Genomic DNA, 17,253 nt, shown 5'->3' on the forward strand with positions numbered 1-17,253 from the left:
TAAATCTAGGCACTCCACATTTGTCATCCTTTTCACATGAGCATCATTGCCACGCCATCGCCGATGCTGGCTTAATCTGTCTTTTTGATTCCATGTGTGAGGACGACCCTCACCCAGCTTATGTCTTTAATCCCAACACCCGAGTTTATTGCTCTTCCAGAAGCTCTACGTGATAAATCAGCCCATCCAAAGTCTCCAAACTACGAGAGAGTCAGTTATGCTTATTGTATCCGCTTCGGATTGAGATCCTCTAAAGCGAGTTCTCTGCAATTTTGAGAATTTCATAAAATCTCTGCCATCAACAAAATCCAATGGCTTAGGAGCTCGCCACATTATCTTGCATTTGTATACTACAAAGTTGACGGCAACTCCTGCCGTTACGACTCTTTTCTCTATTTCAGTTCATCACCGTATTCAAGTAACAAGTCCTTTTGAGACTTCCTCAAGAACAGTACGTGATTCCCCTTTGCCTATTGTTGGCATCTGAGGATTCTTCACCCAATATTTTGGTTGAGTTTCTGATTAATTTAGGATACACCTGACGTTATAAATGCACATGGCAATCAGGAAGAACGATTAGATCCAAGACTAGTTTCGGTTTTGGTTCGAAGATTCATATGAGATCCAATAGTTATCGGCAGAAATGCATATATTCTATTCAAGTGTTTTCAGAACAATTTTCCATCACTTAAAAATCACTTCTCACACAGATTTTTTTTTTTTTTTTTACCAATCTGAATAACTTTTAGCAAAAGGAACACGAAAACTAGAGGGGGAAGAAGATTGATGGTAGATTCGGGTCATTGTTATACTGGCTTCAATAACTTCAATATCTGTTTTTTTTTTTTCTTCTCACTAACATATAAAGTAAGAAGTACTGTTCATAATAGAATAATAAGCAATTCAACCAGAAAGACGTTGCTTCTTAACATATCTCAGAAATCAACAACTAAGGACAAACAATATTCACAACAAATTAACGAATTACATGGCTCGATTTTCTGCATTTTGGCTATTGACCACCTGCACTTCAAAATTTTTTTGTCCAATCGGTATAGACAATACACGGAGCTTTTCAAAACTAATGACATCCTCAGGGAAAACCTTGGCAAGAAATGCAAGTTTTTTCTTGTTCCCCATATTTTTAGGGTTAATATATTTTTCTTTTTGAACAATTCAACAATAATCGATTAGCAAGCTCACAATCCAAGCTTCACATATACAATGAAACCCTCAGACAGTTTTGATCTTCTGAATAGCATTCCTTTGATTCTGTGTCAGACTCTGCAGTTGACAAAAGTAAAAGATGTCACACAAATTCAGCCATAACTAGATTAAAGATTGTCACTCTTTGTTCCCTTATCATTATGAACTACGGAAGCTGACCTGGCAAAGATGATCAAACAGTTGTCTTTCCCTCTGACAAAAATTTACAAAAAACTCGGCAAGATAATTTGCCAAATTAATCTGTAAAGTGAGATCAAAGAATAAATATACAAAACATATTTCATAATACTTGGCGGATATAAAATAATTTCATAAAACTTTGGAAAAAAAAAATTAAGTTCATGATATACCTGGTTAAGGGGATCGGCCACACTTAAATTATCATCTTCATACCCATCCTCTTCTTCATCCTTTAATAAAATGTCAAAGTTTCGTGAGTGATCTACTCATATACAGTATACACCTGTAGATAATACTATCTACTGCAAGATTCATAGTTTCCATAAGGTATAATTAACCAACAAGAAAATACCTTATTAAATACTTTTGCAATTGCTTCAAGATGTTCATGTGTGGGTTGGCCAAAAGACGTTACACCTGCTGCATGCATCAAGTCCTTATCAGCTTCCCCATCATCTGCCTCAACTTCTTCCCAGTCACTATCCTGCAGCAGGAATGGGCTCCAAGCTTAAAGCTCAGTATTGATATGTAATTTTCCCCAAAAAAGTAAAGCAAAAAGATTGACTACCTCATTATCACTAGCTAAAACCTGTTCTTGGATTTCAACCAATGCATCTACCAACAAAGCCATTATCTGCAAAAACAAGGAGAAATGGTAAAAGATTTCTAAAACTGGTATTTCCAACAATCATTGCATGAAGCACAGGCACTAATACTAATAAATAACTTTCTATGTATGGCTAATATAATCCTGCAGTAGCCACTGTATGTGCACTGAAACAAATGCAGAAGTTGCTTGCCAAGTGTAAAAACTCTACAATACTAAAGCTCTGTGCATTCACTAGCTTTTCAGCTCAAATAAATCTGCTGCTTGATAAAAAAGAAAATGATAATGAAAAAGGGCCCCCACCCCCAAGATGTACCTTTGCAGGAAGTGGCACCACTGTCCACTGATCAGGAGTTAATTTAGCTTTTGAACGAGTCGTTATCCCAGCAGCAGACTTTAGAAGAGGAAGCAGAACAAGTTTTTAATCAGCAAGGAAATATAAGAAAATGAATAGGACCATAAAAGTTTCAGCAGAACCTGAACTAAAACTCCTTGCACATTGATTTTTGCTAATTCAGGATGCCTAGATGAGAGCAATAAGGCCAAAGCAGTAGTAGTGACTTTAATTTGGTAGGCCCCCTGAATCTCACCTGCACTCAATTAACATGTGGGAAATAGATCTTAATATCTGACTTTTGCAGAGCCTCTAATAAGTCTTAGCCTCTTCAGTAAACAGAGGCTAATATAAGTTCATAAATTGCAGATTAAATTATTGCACACATGTATGCTCAAATGCCCTTCTGCTAAGTGCTAAACATTAAAAAAACAAACTAAAGAGGAAACAGCTCCCATAGGGAAGATAATGATCTTTAGGTCCAAGTTTCTAAATAGACTTTTCACACAGGGAACAATCTTAAGTAAGCTGAATTTGACCTTTCAACTAATAACTGAAATCGTATTGGCATGAGCAAAGAAGTGAAACATGAATAAAATTGTTGCTAAAAGTCAGCCTGTTTGTCAAAGGACATTACAAATGCATACTTGTTCTGAAGATAAGTTGCATTTTTTTCCAGGGACAAGGATTGGGTTTTATGAACTGGATTTAATAAATTAAACATTGCACCAATCAGAAACTTCTAGTCCAGATTCATATTTTGATCTAGCTATGATTATATGAGAAGTAAACAAGCATATGAAATTACCTTGCTGTTTGGTCCATTCTGACATTAAATATACAAAAGAGTTATCATAGCCATCAGTTTGAATGGAGACCAGCAGATCAATAAACTGTTCAACATTTGGGGCACTAAAGTGTACCTATGAAATACAACAATCAAAAATTAAATCGTATAAGACATGGATAGTCTATGCTTGAGCCATACCAGACTAGGCTGCTAAGTAAAAGTTCAATGGAAAGGTAAAGATTGTCAGGACAATTTGATGAGAAACAAACAAGGTAGAAGCTGCAAAAATGAACCAACTATATTTTCATTGAAAATTAGTATGTATATGCTAGTCAAAGACTTTCATGCATTAGGGTAAAAATACCCTGATTACTGCATCTTGTAAAACTGGGAAGAAAAAAAAATTGTAGTGTTTCAGTATAACCCATAAAAAGTGGTCACTGTAGGAACTTACAAACATCAAGTGTTAAGTGCATACCAGTCGAGCAAATATGAGTAGGAGAGAGCTTCTCAGTCCTACTATTTGGGCAGATTGCATGCGCCTAAGAAGAGCAACGACCAGGTCTCGAATATGGGGTGCCATTTGTGATGGAAGATGCAAAATAAGTTGCAGAATGTAGCTCCCAACAAAAAGAGAACCAGAGCTTTCCAATTTAGGGTCCAGAAGCCTGCACTCAACATAAAGCTTACAGTAACTAAATCTTACAATTTTGAAGAAATTTCTTTTTCCTTTTTGTGTTGATAGGCCTACAAATATTATAATGAATTGCCATGTAAAAAGAAAAAGAAAAGAAAAAACTCAATCCAGTGACACAAATGGAATAAAAAGGCATATACAGCATATCATCCCAACCAGGCGGACACTTTTGGCATGAAAGATAACATGAAATTCTCATCAAGCAACCTTCTTATTTTATTATTTATTTTTTTATATTTTTATTTCAAGAAGTGATTACCTTGAAGCTGCATCAAGCAACCTTCTCATTGTATTTCCAGAATCACCACCCCAAGCAAGCACATCTTGTCTTCCACTAGCTATAAAAGCAGCTAAACATTCTGTTGCATTCTGGTATAGTTGTTGCAACAAGCTTGAGTCACTTAACTATGTAATAGTATGAACAATTTAATAATATATATATATATATATAAAAAGAGAGAGAGAGAGAGAGAGAGAGAGAGAGAGAGAGAGAGAGAGAGAGAGTACCTGCATTTCACTATGATCATCACTTCGTAGGACAATTTGGATAACACCATCAAAACAAGCATCATATACTGCTTTCACCACATCGCCGGGAGCATTCTGTACCAATACTATCACAAAGTTTAATTAGCTGTCTAAAGAGTAAAACTGGAAATTCGAGGATGATTAACTATAAGAAGAAAGAAAAAGAAAAAGAATGAAGAAAATAAGAGATGAACATTCACTGAAGCATATCTTACTTTCAATAGCATCGTCACCAGATCCACTGATCCAGCCACTAATCCATCAGGCTGCTGTTGGGGCTGACAATTACCATCAGTATGCATCAGAAGCAAAGACTTTTTCCCCTCAAAATATCAAACTAGAACACAATTATAATGCAATTTAGTTACAAGCACTGACATACTTTATTCAAGACTGGTGAAACATACGGTAAAACTCGGGAAACCAGTGGATGTATACAGCCAGGAGCATTTTTGAGTGCCTGGTAAATATCATGAACAAAAGCTGGTCAATTGAACAAGTAAATCATAAGTCATTTAGCTTTACACACATTTTTATATGTTATTACATGTACCAACAATGCTCCATAAAATTACCTCCAGAACTTCAATTGAATCCATACTGACAAAAGGATCAGAAATATGTGACGCCCACATGTTAAGGATCACAGGGGAAATGATAGGCTCTATTGATGCCGATAATTCATAACCTACAATTGAATAGAAAACACGTAGCCAGGCAACCTCTTAAAAAGTCAAAATAATTCAATGATTTCACACGCCAAAAAGAAAGTATATAGCAGGGGTTACAAATCCATCCAGTTCTATCAAGATAAAAGAAGCTGCTTCAACTGTATTCCCTTTAAAACTCACCTGCCTCAATTGCCGCTAGCAGTGTTTCAAGTACCAGGTTCAAGGTTTCATCAGACGCCTAAAACCAGAATTATAATAAACGCTTAATGCAAATACAAGAATAACACTAAGGTAAATACTGGCAATGAGTACCTGATTAAGAAGATCTGAAAGTGATGTAAACAAACTCATTATATGTGGTTGAATTAATCCTTTGTTTGCTTTAGGTAGGAGCTGGGAAAGTGCCCTGCAGGCACCTACTTTGACAGGCGGGGGCCTAACAGTGATGACAAAAGATGAATTCAATTCTTGATTAGATACAAATTCCTCATAGACAGAAATGAATCAGAGAGAGAGAGAGAGAGAGAGAGACTTACACATCCATGGCAATTGCTTTAGTAGCAGCATAGAGAAAGTGCTCAAGAACTCCATGACTGATCTATACAACATCAGAAATGTTTCAAAGATACTTCCAATCAAATAGAAAAAAAAAACTTTAAAATAGATAAGGAAAGAATGTTATAGTTACCACGGAGGAGAACTTAGCAACCGATGAAAACATGCGAGAATAAAGAAAGGGATATTCATGAACATCTGCAACACAATAACAGAAAATGTTTATTCACAAATGAACGAATGCTTCTGTCCTTTTTTTTTTTGGGAAGGTGGTGGGCTATTGCAGGGAAAAAAGAACCTAATCCAATGTCTTCACTGATTATCTGCTCTAGAAGGTTTCCTAAGCCAACTCTTGTCAATCCTGAATCCTGCGAATGTTAAATCAGAGTCTACCAAGGTGAATCCACTTGAAACTGGAATTGAGTGACATGCAAAAAGAAAAGAAAACACACCAAGCAGAAGCATAAAAACCACCCCTTGAAAATAAATGGCATCATCTAAACAAGAAAGCACAAACCTCTGCTTCAAGCAATAGTTCTGATTGAGAAGTCAAAGCAAACAGAGTAGCCTCTCTCATCTGAAGCATACATCAGCCATAAAAAGGAAAAAGAATTAACAAAGATGAATTAAATGAACATGCATAGGAAAAATGATGTCTACTTACTCTCCACCAAATGGCAGAACCAGTATGCTTCTCTCTTTGAGATTCACTTAAACGTGTTTTTGCAGCATCAATGATGGCACCGATTCCTTCTGTACCACACGTATTCACCACTTCTTCAAGTAGAAGTGAACCTGGAAAGGAAAAGTAGTATAAAGCTCAAGTGGGTCAGAAGAAAGAAATCTAACTTTAAATTGGGATTGCAAAATTGAAATACTAGGGCTAAACCCAAGGGCAACATTGATATACTTCAATAGAACAGAATCATGAAGTAGCCTCAGGGATGGCATTGATTTATTTCTACAACAGTGATATTTCTTTCTACAACAGTGATCTTGAATGACAACAAAAACCATATTATAATGCAATAAGACTATTGCTTTTCCATAAATCAGCTTACTATACTACAGTTATTCTCTGTAGAAACACTACTACGTACAAGAAAAAGGAATACACACACACATATACATATATATACATGTATATAATGATTGTCAAGGAGGGTTTCCATAAGAAGCATTAACTTGCATGAGAGATGCTACACATACCCGAAACACGACAGCTATAAGTAGAATCATCCTCATCAGCTACAAATTGGTTGGCATCCATTGACCAAGTATGAACCTAAAGAACAATGACAACAGAGGAACAACCATTAAACTGATGGTTTTAATATAACAAAAGAACATGAAATTTAAAAACACTTGGTAATACTAGAGGTGATTTACTTCCCCAATCAGGAAAACTTACAAAGTAAGACAATCGATCAGATAAAAACGATCTAGAGGAACATATGAGTATAATGATTATAAATTTATAATCAAGTAGGTCCCAGTATTCAGTTATTTAGTCTCAAATAGTCAAAGAGAGGGCCATATTTATGAAATACCAAAATCACATTAAGGTGCATGAGGACATGATGGTTGGAATACGAGAATTGGAACTAAAAAACCAGTGTGAGGATATCCAAAAGCTGAATTATAGAGAAAAAGAACTTTAGAATGTAAAGGCCAGATAGACAACTTTTCTTTGGATAAGACAACAATGCAAGACAAATGAGATAACCAATAATATGCAGGTTCACACATGTTGAGGTAATGACACAAAGGTTGTCTGTGAATTTCTTGAATCTGCTGAGCACTAAGTTTTGGCTCTAACCCTACGACATAGGAGAAATAGGAAAGGACCATATACAACTCTTTTAAAATTAAAACAGATCAGCTGGCCAGCCCTATGAACCTATTCTAACTATCAACGAATACCGAGAATTTTAGGCAGAATGGGGATTGTAATTCTTTCTACTTCTCGAGAGATAACAACACACCAAGAGTCTCTAACAGAAGGAACTGGTGGGAAAATTTTGTGCATTACTGAATACATATGAGAAACTGAACAAAAATTAACATAGCACAAGACTACCTGTTGTTCCGTTATTTGCAGAAAAGCAATAGTGTAATACGCCAACTCCTTGACATTATTCGTGATGACCTATAAGATTAAGGAGAAAACCATTATACAATAAAAAAGTAGGTAATGAAAAACAAAAGGCAAGAAGTAGAGATGGGTAGCATACCTTTACCAATTCTGCATTACCCACGATAGTCAACAGAAACTCAAATAACTGCATATAAATACATAGGTTTTAACAATTACAGTGACAAAATATGTACAGTATAGGGGGGAAGAACACAAGATCAAAGCTTCCAGATGATCCAGAGACCTTCGATACAATATGGCTAAACTACAACTTGGATATGCAGGAAGGAAATGAAATTGTCACACGTGATAAAGCAATAAAGTTATGTTTTTGATCCAGGAAGACCGCAAGACATTTTTATGAGGACAATTGGGTTTCCATGCTCTACAAGCAGTCAAGAAATATTTCAAATGTCATATGGATTTAACTACCTGGATGACAAAGGAATCTAGGCTTTTATCAGCACCATCTGAATCATATCTTCCATCGTATGAATCTTCTGCACCTTCAATTGACGATCGCACATATACTTCAAGAGAAGTCGTAAAAGTTTGCCACAATGGCCCCACAATAACTGCCACAATAGAAACAGTTCAGCACAAGATATGAAACTACCGTATGTACATTATCCATGAGCAGAACATGGATACAAATTGTATAAGTCACACCCACTGATTGATAAGAATGACTTACTCATAAATTCACTCTCAATAAGGCTTGGGAAATTTTGAACAAACTGATTCAAGCACTTCAATACCTAATGACGAAGGAAATAAACCATATATAAAAAGCCCAGTCTATTAGCAGATGTACATATCACAACAAATTTGTAATTAAATCACCGAACCAACCTCCATTCTTATGCTCCAATCATCAGGATCTTCGGATTGCACTGGACGACTCAGGATTGCTGAAAATTGATTCATCCATGGTTTTAGCATAGGTGCTATTAATGCAGTGGTTTCCGTCTGGACATAAACATCTTAATCTGTTAATTCATAATAGAAGAAGCTTAATTTACCGCACTTCAGATCGTGGGAAGTTCATTAGAATAGATAACAGATCAAATACCTTATATACACCACTCATCACCCCCAACACGGCGATACATGAATAAACAATTGAATAGGATTTTGTGCGTAAATATTTGTCATACACCTGCACATACAAATCCCACAAGACCACATGGTTAACTGAAGGAAACAAAAATCATCAAACTGAGATGCTATGACAGAAAAGTAAGCATAAACTGCATTAACAATCAAGTGCCACAAATGCCACGAAAGGTTTTCCTCTTAAAATAACCACAGTTCATAAGCAGAAGAACATGAGACTCAAATAGGTCACACAACAGGCATTCTACAAAGGAGTTTTACTTACCTTCAAATTCAAGAGAGCTCGAAGACAATTAATTGGAAAAGAAGACAGAGGGTACTAACCTGAGGAGATGATACAATTGTAAGTAAGCATGGGAACAAAGCGGGAATTAGCGTCGGGACCACAGTATCATCCAAGTCCACAGAGAGAAGAGCCAAGCATCTAAGAGCTCCGTGCACTGCAAAATTTAAGAAAGGTGAAAATCTAAAGCAGAAAAAACTTGTCAAAGTCAGAAATACGGAAAAGAACGACAAACAATTTTAGAAACTTAACGTGTCTGATAGACTCATTTTGGCCACACAGATAGAACCGAGATAGAGTTGTCAGATCATGAATTAGAAAGGCTTACCTCCATTCATATTGGTTTGGTTGTTAATCAACTTCATTAGATATGGTAATAAGTCCGGCCAATCTTCTGGCCAATCATAACCTGCTATTGATGCTACAGCCATACTAATTGCTGTACAGATTTTCCTATGAGGATCATCTAATGAAAACAAAAGAAGTTTGCGCACAACCACCTGAAAATGTAACCATTACTTAAATTAAATATAGGAGGAGATTAAGGTATATTAATTTTGCCTTTATCATGAAGTTACTAATAAATAAAGGTCAAATGCATTGTCAAGATCAACTCCATATTATGAAGTACTGAATTCTAACCAACTTATCACCAGCAAGTACAACCACAGTTAAATATATAACATAACAACATCAACAGTAAATAATCTAAAACAACATAACACTATCAAATTATTAGGAGTTGGTATCCAGAAAAGTAGATGTATAATGTCGGTTCAAACAATAATGAACAAAAAAAAAAATCAAAACATATAGTTCATAACTCCAGAACAGCAGGGGGAAAAGAGAAAAGCTACTAATTCAAAGGTAGGCAATACATGCCAAAATTGTTACCAAAGTCTCTGGAACATGAAAACAAGGTAAAAATAACTATCAAGGTCAAGAGTAGTACAAATTTAAGCGCTTGAAAATGTCAAATGCAAATACCTTCTCATCACTTGAAACAGCAGGGTGTTCAAATGCTTCATCGCCTTCGTTCCAGTGTTTTTTAATAAACTGCTTTAGAAGGACAGCAGCTAGGTAAAAGTAAGTTAAGTCTCACAAGAGAGGAAAAGAAAAAAGAATCCTGCTTTACGCAACAGGTGGGACCATTAATCAGCAGCCAGTGTGCAAAACATAGCTCCCATATATTTTCTTGATCTTTGAGGTGGAAACAACACAAGAAAAAACAAAACCACCTCCCATTTTCTTTATGCTTTCGTTACTGGAAAAAGTAATGACAACGTGGAAAAGCAGGAAAAAAAAAGTAACTTCAGAAGTGGTGTTCTTCAATCAAATAAGAAACGCATGGAGCAAAAGAATGGAACTTGATTATAAAACATTAAGGAAGAAAAACAAAGCTCATGGTGCTAAGTACAGAACCTTGATAATAAAAGGATATCTGGCGCAACCCTAGCGAGAGCTCCCTATTTGCAGCAACCTTTGATAACGCACTTCCAAAACCTTAAGACAATTGTAAACCAGTCAATCTTCTAAGTTTTCATATGCTGCAGCGATCCATAAGCAGAACAAGGAAAGCAAATAAAGATCAATTATATACTTCCACTTCACCCACTAGATGACCAAATCATCAACCTCATAGGTGCATTTGATCCCCCTCATAAATTTCCAAAAAAAAAAAAAAAAAAAAAAAAAAAAAAAACTCATAATTCTAATTTTCAAAATCTCATTTAAGCTAGAATTCCAAATTAGCAATCAAATTCGAAAATCGAAGCAAGTGATGCTTGCAGTGAGGATCGTTTCAGCTAGAAATCCAGACCACCTAGAAGAAAACAAGTGCAGTTCGTGTATGGAGGATCATTTCCAGCTATAATTTCAAACTACCAATCAAATTTCCAAATCCAATCCACATTATTCAGCGAAAATGGAACAATTGAAAAGAAGCAAAATCAAAATCAAAGCGAAGGGTTTAAGAAGCCGGACCCGGTTGCAGAGAAGCCTGATTAAGCGAGGCTTCGGCGAAAGAGCGGACCTCGTGGTTGGGGTCGAGAGTAGCGGACAAGCAATTGAGCAGCCATTGCTGATCTTCATCGAGAACAATGTTGAGGTTCGCCATCGCAGGAGGAACCCTAATCCGATAGTGAAATTTTGTTTAACTTTTCTCAGGTTTTTTGTTTTTAAATGTTGATGGGGTTTGGTGGTTCCCGCCTCGAAGTGGAATCGGAGAGAGAGCAGAGATAGGCGGCTGGTTTATATAGGGAGGGGAAATCCGACACTCTAGTAGTGAGTGGTAGCAGCGCAGAGATATAGGGTTGGTAGATTCCACCTGATTATTGGGCCGGCTCAAAAGTGATCATGGCCCGTTACTTTGTGAGCGGAAAGTCTTGAATTTGACTTGAGGACAACAAGTTCGAACCTCGAAGCTGTTAAAGTAGTCAGACACTGTGTTGTAATGCACAGTTGGAGTATTTTACATGTGTAGAAAGGGTTTATTTTGGGTCTAAGAAGCCTTTAGGTTTCCCTTGACAAAATCACAAAAAAAAAAAAAAATTGTTTTGTGATGTTTGGAATCTGACACTTTGTATCAGGTGTTTGGGGGCACTCCGTTTTGTTATATTTTGAGATCACTTTAAGCTCAAGATACAGCATATAGCTGAAACGGATTGTTATATTTTGAGATCACTTTAAGCTCAAGATACAGCATATATCTTAAACGGATTTCGGAAGTTCATAATTTGAAGTTCTATTAGCAATAAGAAGTTTGTCCATAACCAATCTTATTGGTCGTCTTCTTCTACGTAAGGGTTCTAAACCTTTTAAGGCTGATGCCCTAAAAGGGTTGCTTGCTACTCTCTGGCAGCCTTCAAAGCCATGGCGTCTTGTGCCTCTTGGTAAAGGCTACTTCGACATTCATTTTGCCACAGAAGACGATCTGCGTAGGGTATGGAGTGGAGGTACTTGTACTCTTCCTGATGGAATTTTTCACCTAACTCAGTGGAAACCGGACTTTGTACCAGGAGATACCTTTCCGCAAACTCATGCTCAAATTTGGGTTAGGATTTATGGTCTGAGTCAAGATTATTGGCACCAACAACATCTTATGGAGATCGCTCGGGGTGTCGGAACTCCATTGCAAATTGATAAAGCCACAAGGGAAAGGCAATTCAGGTACTTTGCTCGAGTCTTGATTGATGTGGATCTTGCAGGCGACTTACCACCTTCTTTGATGGTTGAGCGGGAAACTCACTGTTTTCCGATTGAAGTAGTCTATGAGAATGTGTGTACTCATTGTGGGAGGGTTGGCCACATGGTGGATCAATGCAGGTTCTTGAAGAGCTCTAACAAAGAGCAAAATGCTCAAGAACAAAAGGCTGTTAAAAAGCCTTCTTGCATTGGGCGTCAAGAGTATCGTCCCAAGACGGCTGTAAACAATGTTTCTGAGCAAAACTTGGACACTACCCCTCAGGTGCAACACTCCCCTGAGGTTGCAAACTATGATCAGATCACTAAATTTGCAGAAGATGTTCTCACTGAGGCCGTTGACCAGGAACTGGATTGTATTGCAGATTTGGTCATTAACGAAACCATAGTCAACGGGAAGCCTGGAAGTTGTAGAGGCAACATGACTCCTCTTATCAATAAGAATAAACTTGCCATACTTGCAAACAAGGAAACTGAAGCAGTGGTTGACATTATTCCTAATGAATTTGCTCTAGTAGTTGGAACAACTATTTTGGAAGACCCTAAGGTTCATATTACTGATGAGAATGATGAAGTTGACAGGGATAATGAAATGTGTGATGAAGATGTGAGCTCCAATATGGAGCAAAAGGCTTATAGTAGTGCCCAGCCAACCAACCCCCTTTCTTCACATAGTGGTCAGAGTTGGCATGATATGGTGGAAGAGGAAAATATGTTTGATCTGGCAGATTTATCTACGGGTCATGCTCCCCCGGGATTCGAACATATTGCAACTTTAGCCAAGGATGTTTCATTAATTACTGGTCAAGGAGTTAATGAAGATACAGAGAATGGTTTCACACCGGTTCTTTCTAAGTCTCAACAGAAGAAACAAAGACGACAAGCTACTCAAGCTCTTGCTCGTGAAACTCCTTATCCAAAGAGGGACAGAACAAAGAATAAAAAGTACAATCAATGAAGGTTCTTTATTGGAATATTAGGGGAATAGGAAACAAGGACTCCCAATCCGAGCTTTCTAATATTTGTCATATTCACAAACCAGATTTTGTTTGCATTGCTGAGCCAAAGGTAAAGTTCACCTCAATTTCAGCAGTTTTTTGGTCTTCTTTGAATTTGGATCTTGTTGCAACCAATGATTGTGGAGCGGCTCTTCCAAATCTTTGGTTGTTGAAGGGTTTTCATATTCCCAATCCGACGATTATTTCCAACTCCGAGCAGCAGGTTACAATTCAGGTTCCTTTTGATAATGAGCTCAGTCAACTCTCTTTTGTATATGCTTCTACCTCTTATATCAAACGCAGGGATTTATGGCAAGATCTTAATGCTCTTCGTCCTCAAACGTCTATCCCATGGATGGTAACTGGGGACTTCAACGCTGTGTTAGGAGCCCACGAGAAATCGGGAGGCCCATCTCCTTCTCGCCTCTGCTGTACAGATTTTCAAAGTATGTCAGATACTTGTGCTTTTGTTCATTTAGATACTTCAGGTTTGTTCTTTACTTGGTCAAATGGTTGGAGCACACGTGGACATGTTGAGCTTCGTTTGGACAGATGTCTTTGTGATACAACTTGGTTTGAAGCTTGGCCTTTTACTAGTTGTGTTGCTCTTCCCCGTGTTGTTTCTGATCATTCTCCATTGATTTTCTCTGCTTCAAAACTCTCCCCAAGTGGTCCCAAGCCTTTCAGGTTTCAGTCTATGTGGTTGCAGCACCCAAATTTTCATGCAGTAGTGTCTAATTGTTGGAGTTCCTTTCAACTTTGTGGCTGCCCAATGTTTGTTACTTTGCAGAAATTAAAGGCTTTGAAGCACTGTTTGCGTGATTGGAACAAAGCGGTTTTCGGTAATGTCCATCAAAATGTTGCTGCTGCTCGTGAAAATTTAGTCACCATTCAACAAGATATCGCGACCCGTGGCATGACTGATCAAAGGTTTGAGGATGAGATTGCTGCAAAGTCTTCAGTCTTAGATGCTCTCAGGATGCAAGAAACTTATTGGAAAGATAGAGCTCGGGTTAAGTGGCTTACTGATGGGGATCGAAGTACTACTTTTTTCCATACTTATGCCAAGATTCGTGCAGCTAAGGGTCAAATGTCTTCTATCTGTGTGGGGGAGAGGATTCTTACTGACCCTTCAGATATTGCAGCACATACTGTGGCTTTTTATCAGAATCTCTATGATATTTCCTCCCCTTCTACAAATGTGGATGAGGTTTGTTCAGTTATTCCATCTCTGGTGACAGACAATGAAAATATGGTGTTATCCGCAATTCCTACATCTGAGGAAATTAGAAATGCAGTTTTTTCTATGGATGGTTCTAGTGCTCCAGGGCCTGATGGTTTTTCAGGGTCTTTTTATCAAGCTTGTTGGGATATTGTTGGTTCTGATGTGGTGGCATGTGTTCGTCAATTTTTTCTTCAAAACTGGATCCTCCCCAACATGAATTGCAATTTTTTAGTTCTCATTCCAAAAGTCCCAAATGCTCAGCTTATCACCCAATTTCGCCCAATTGCCCTAGCCAATTTTCTCTTCAAGATTATTCCTAAGATTTTGGCTTCTCGATTGGGGTCTATTGCTGCACGTATAATTTCTCCTCAGCAATCAGCTTTTTTGCCTGGGAGGCAAATTAATCATTGTATTGGTATGGTTTCGGAATGCTTTAACTTATTGGACCGAAAGGCTTATGGTGGAAATGTGGGAATCAAAGTGGATATAGCAAAGGCGTTTGACACTCTGAATTGGGATTTTCTGCTCCGAGTTTTAAGTAATTTTGGGTTATCTCCCACTTTCACTAGTTGGGTCAGCTCTATTCTTCACTCAGCAAGATTATCTCTTTTAATCAATGGCTCTCCTCAAGGTTTTTTTACGTGTGCTCGTGGTGTTAGACAAGGAGATCCTCTTTCTCCACTTTTATTCTGTCTTGCAGAGGAGGCTCTTAGTCGGGGCCTTCACTTACTTCTCCAAACCCGTCAATTGAAGCCAATTGCTTTTCCCAGGAAATGCACTGCACCGTCTCATGTGTTATATGCAGATGACCTCATGGTGTTTTGTCGTGGGGAAAAAAACTCTCTTAAACGGCTGCGCGGGTTTCTTGACCGTTATAGTGCAGCTTCAGGGCAATTCATTAATGCGGAGAAAAGTACTTTCTATCTTGGAGCTAGGTCTCGTCACAGGAAAGGTACAGTTCAATCTGGCCAGGTTTCCGCTCTATTGCTCTTCATATCACCCACAATTGTCGTTGGATTATTGGAGATGGCCGTTCAGTGTCCTTTTGGAAAGATAAATGGCTTCAAGATCCAATTTTGGAAATTTTGGGTTTTTTCGACTGGTCAGGAATCAGTGATCTTCGAGTGGTAGATTTCATCTCAGATCATTCTTGGCAGTTTCCCTCTTTCTTCCTAGATACCTTTCCAGACTTGCACAGAAAAATTTCTGATATTTGTCTCCCTTTAAACACAGAACCTGATATGCTCATTTGGGAGTCTACAGCCTCTGGAGAGTTATCTTTCACTGATTCTTATAACTTGCTTAGACGACACTTTATTTTGAGAGACTGGGCTTCTACTATTTGGCATCCCTTCATTCCTCCACGATATTCTTTCTTGGCTTGGAGGATTCTCCTTAATCGCTTGCCCACTGATGAACGACTGAAAAGAGATGGGATTCCGATTGTGTCCATCTGCCAATTATGCAACAGTTCGGCAGAGTCAGCTTTACACTTATTTTTACATTGTCCTTTTTCCCAACATCTTTGGGGATGGCTGGCAACTCAGTTTGGAACCTCATTTCCTGCTTATGGCTCACTGCTGGAATTTTGGGTGGGCTTTTGTCACAAGGGTTTTTCCCCTCAGCTTTATAATTTGTGGTTGGCAGCTGGATTGCTTATTTTCATGGAAATTTGGAAGGCGCGAAATAGACTCAGGTTTGATAATCGTTCTCCTATTTTCTCTACACTGTGCTGTTTTATTATGGCATGGATTCGGCAATTTGGTTCTTTTGTTCCTGGTTACTATAAGGGCGTCCTTGATTCCCGACTTCTTTCTTCCCTTGGGGTGTGCCCCAAGCCCCGTAAAGCGCCCAAGATTCAACGTGTCCTATGGCATCCCCCCCTCTTTCCTTGGGTTAAAGTTAACACTGATGGTCTGGCGAAAGGTAATCCTGGTCCTGCAGCTTGTGGGGGAGTTTTTCGTGATGCATCTAGGGTTTATTTAGGGAGTTTTTGCCAACCTCTTGGTTGCAATTCTTCCTTTTATGTTGAACTTTATGCTGTTATTGTGTCTGTAGAAGTTGCTTTCACTAGAGGTTGGACTACTCTGTGGTTGGAAAGTGATTCTATTAGTGTATTAGCATGTCTCTCCTCCAATTCTTTCTCTCCTCCATGGGACTTGAGAGTTAGATGGCAAAACTGCCTGAAGAACATTCAGCAAATGCAATTTCGTAGAACTCATATTTTTAGGGAAGGGAATGCAGCAGCAGATAAGATGGCAAACTTAGGTGTTTCAAAACACTCATTTACCTGGTATCCTAGCCCTCCTGCAGAGCTTCACAGGTACTTGCAGGCGGATTTTTTGGGACTCCCAAATTATCGCTTCACAGGTTGCTGAGATGATTATGTTCGTCTGTCTTTCTTGCCCGCACCTTCTCAGAGACTTTTATTCCCAGGAAGTCATGCGCAAAGTTAGCTTCATAAGCATCTACATGCAGGCGCAAGCGAAATTCTGGCATATTTCGAGTGTCAAGTTTTCACTTATGTGGCTGCTTTTTTCTTCTTTTAGATTTGTTCATGAGGGGGAAGTTTCTCTCTCTTCTCTTTCGCTGTTAATTTTGTTTTCTCTCTTGGACGATGTATTTTTCTTCTTTATTATTAATAAATTGAGTTGGGGGACGGGCGGTGGGTTCCCAGAGTGGGGCAGACCCTTCACCTTCGGGT

The 17,253-nt window shown here is 38.2% G+C and overlaps 2 protein-coding genes across 2 annotated transcripts; one reads left to right on the top strand and one right to left on the bottom strand.

Moving 5' to 3' along the window:
- Nucleotides 1-922: 922 nt before the first annotated feature.
- On the bottom strand, nucleotides 923-11,396 carry LOC112200087 (importin-9). The gene is made up of 33 exons (XM_024341103.2): nucleotides 11,109-11,396; nucleotides 10,567-10,628; nucleotides 10,113-10,205; nucleotides 9,454-9,625; nucleotides 9,167-9,282; nucleotides 8,799-8,885; nucleotides 8,579-8,695; nucleotides 8,421-8,484; nucleotides 8,159-8,301; nucleotides 7,824-7,871; nucleotides 7,670-7,738; nucleotides 6,799-6,874; nucleotides 6,254-6,384; nucleotides 6,107-6,166; nucleotides 5,888-5,957; nucleotides 5,723-5,787; nucleotides 5,571-5,632; nucleotides 5,347-5,470; nucleotides 5,215-5,272; nucleotides 4,939-5,051; nucleotides 4,746-4,823; nucleotides 4,579-4,641; nucleotides 4,343-4,438; nucleotides 4,095-4,204; nucleotides 3,617-3,806; nucleotides 3,157-3,271; nucleotides 2,492-2,604; nucleotides 2,331-2,408; nucleotides 1,976-2,041; nucleotides 1,760-1,891; nucleotides 1,578-1,637; nucleotides 1,387-1,467; nucleotides 923-1,284 (listed from the first exon to the last, which is right to left on the bottom strand). The coding sequence occupies exons 1-33, from the start codon at nucleotides 11,239-11,241 to the stop codon at nucleotides 1,234-1,236; spliced, it is 3,096 nt and encodes a 1,031-aa protein (XP_024196871.1). The 5' UTR covers nucleotides 11,242-11,396; the 3' UTR covers nucleotides 923-1,233.
- Nucleotides 11,397-12,225: 829 nt separating this feature from the next.
- On the top strand, nucleotides 12,226-13,284 carry LOC112199675. The gene has a single exon (XM_024340654.1). The coding sequence runs from the start codon at nucleotides 12,226-12,228 to the stop codon at nucleotides 13,282-13,284; it is 1,059 nt and encodes a 352-aa protein (XP_024196422.1).
- Nucleotides 13,285-17,253: the final 3,969 nt, after the last annotated feature.

This window comes from Rosa chinensis, chromosome 4 (genome assembly GCF_002994745.2).
Source record: "Rosa chinensis cultivar Old Blush chromosome 4, RchiOBHm-V2, whole genome shotgun sequence".
Lineage (NCBI taxonomy): Eukaryota > Viridiplantae > Streptophyta > Magnoliopsida > Rosales > Rosaceae > Rosa > Rosa chinensis.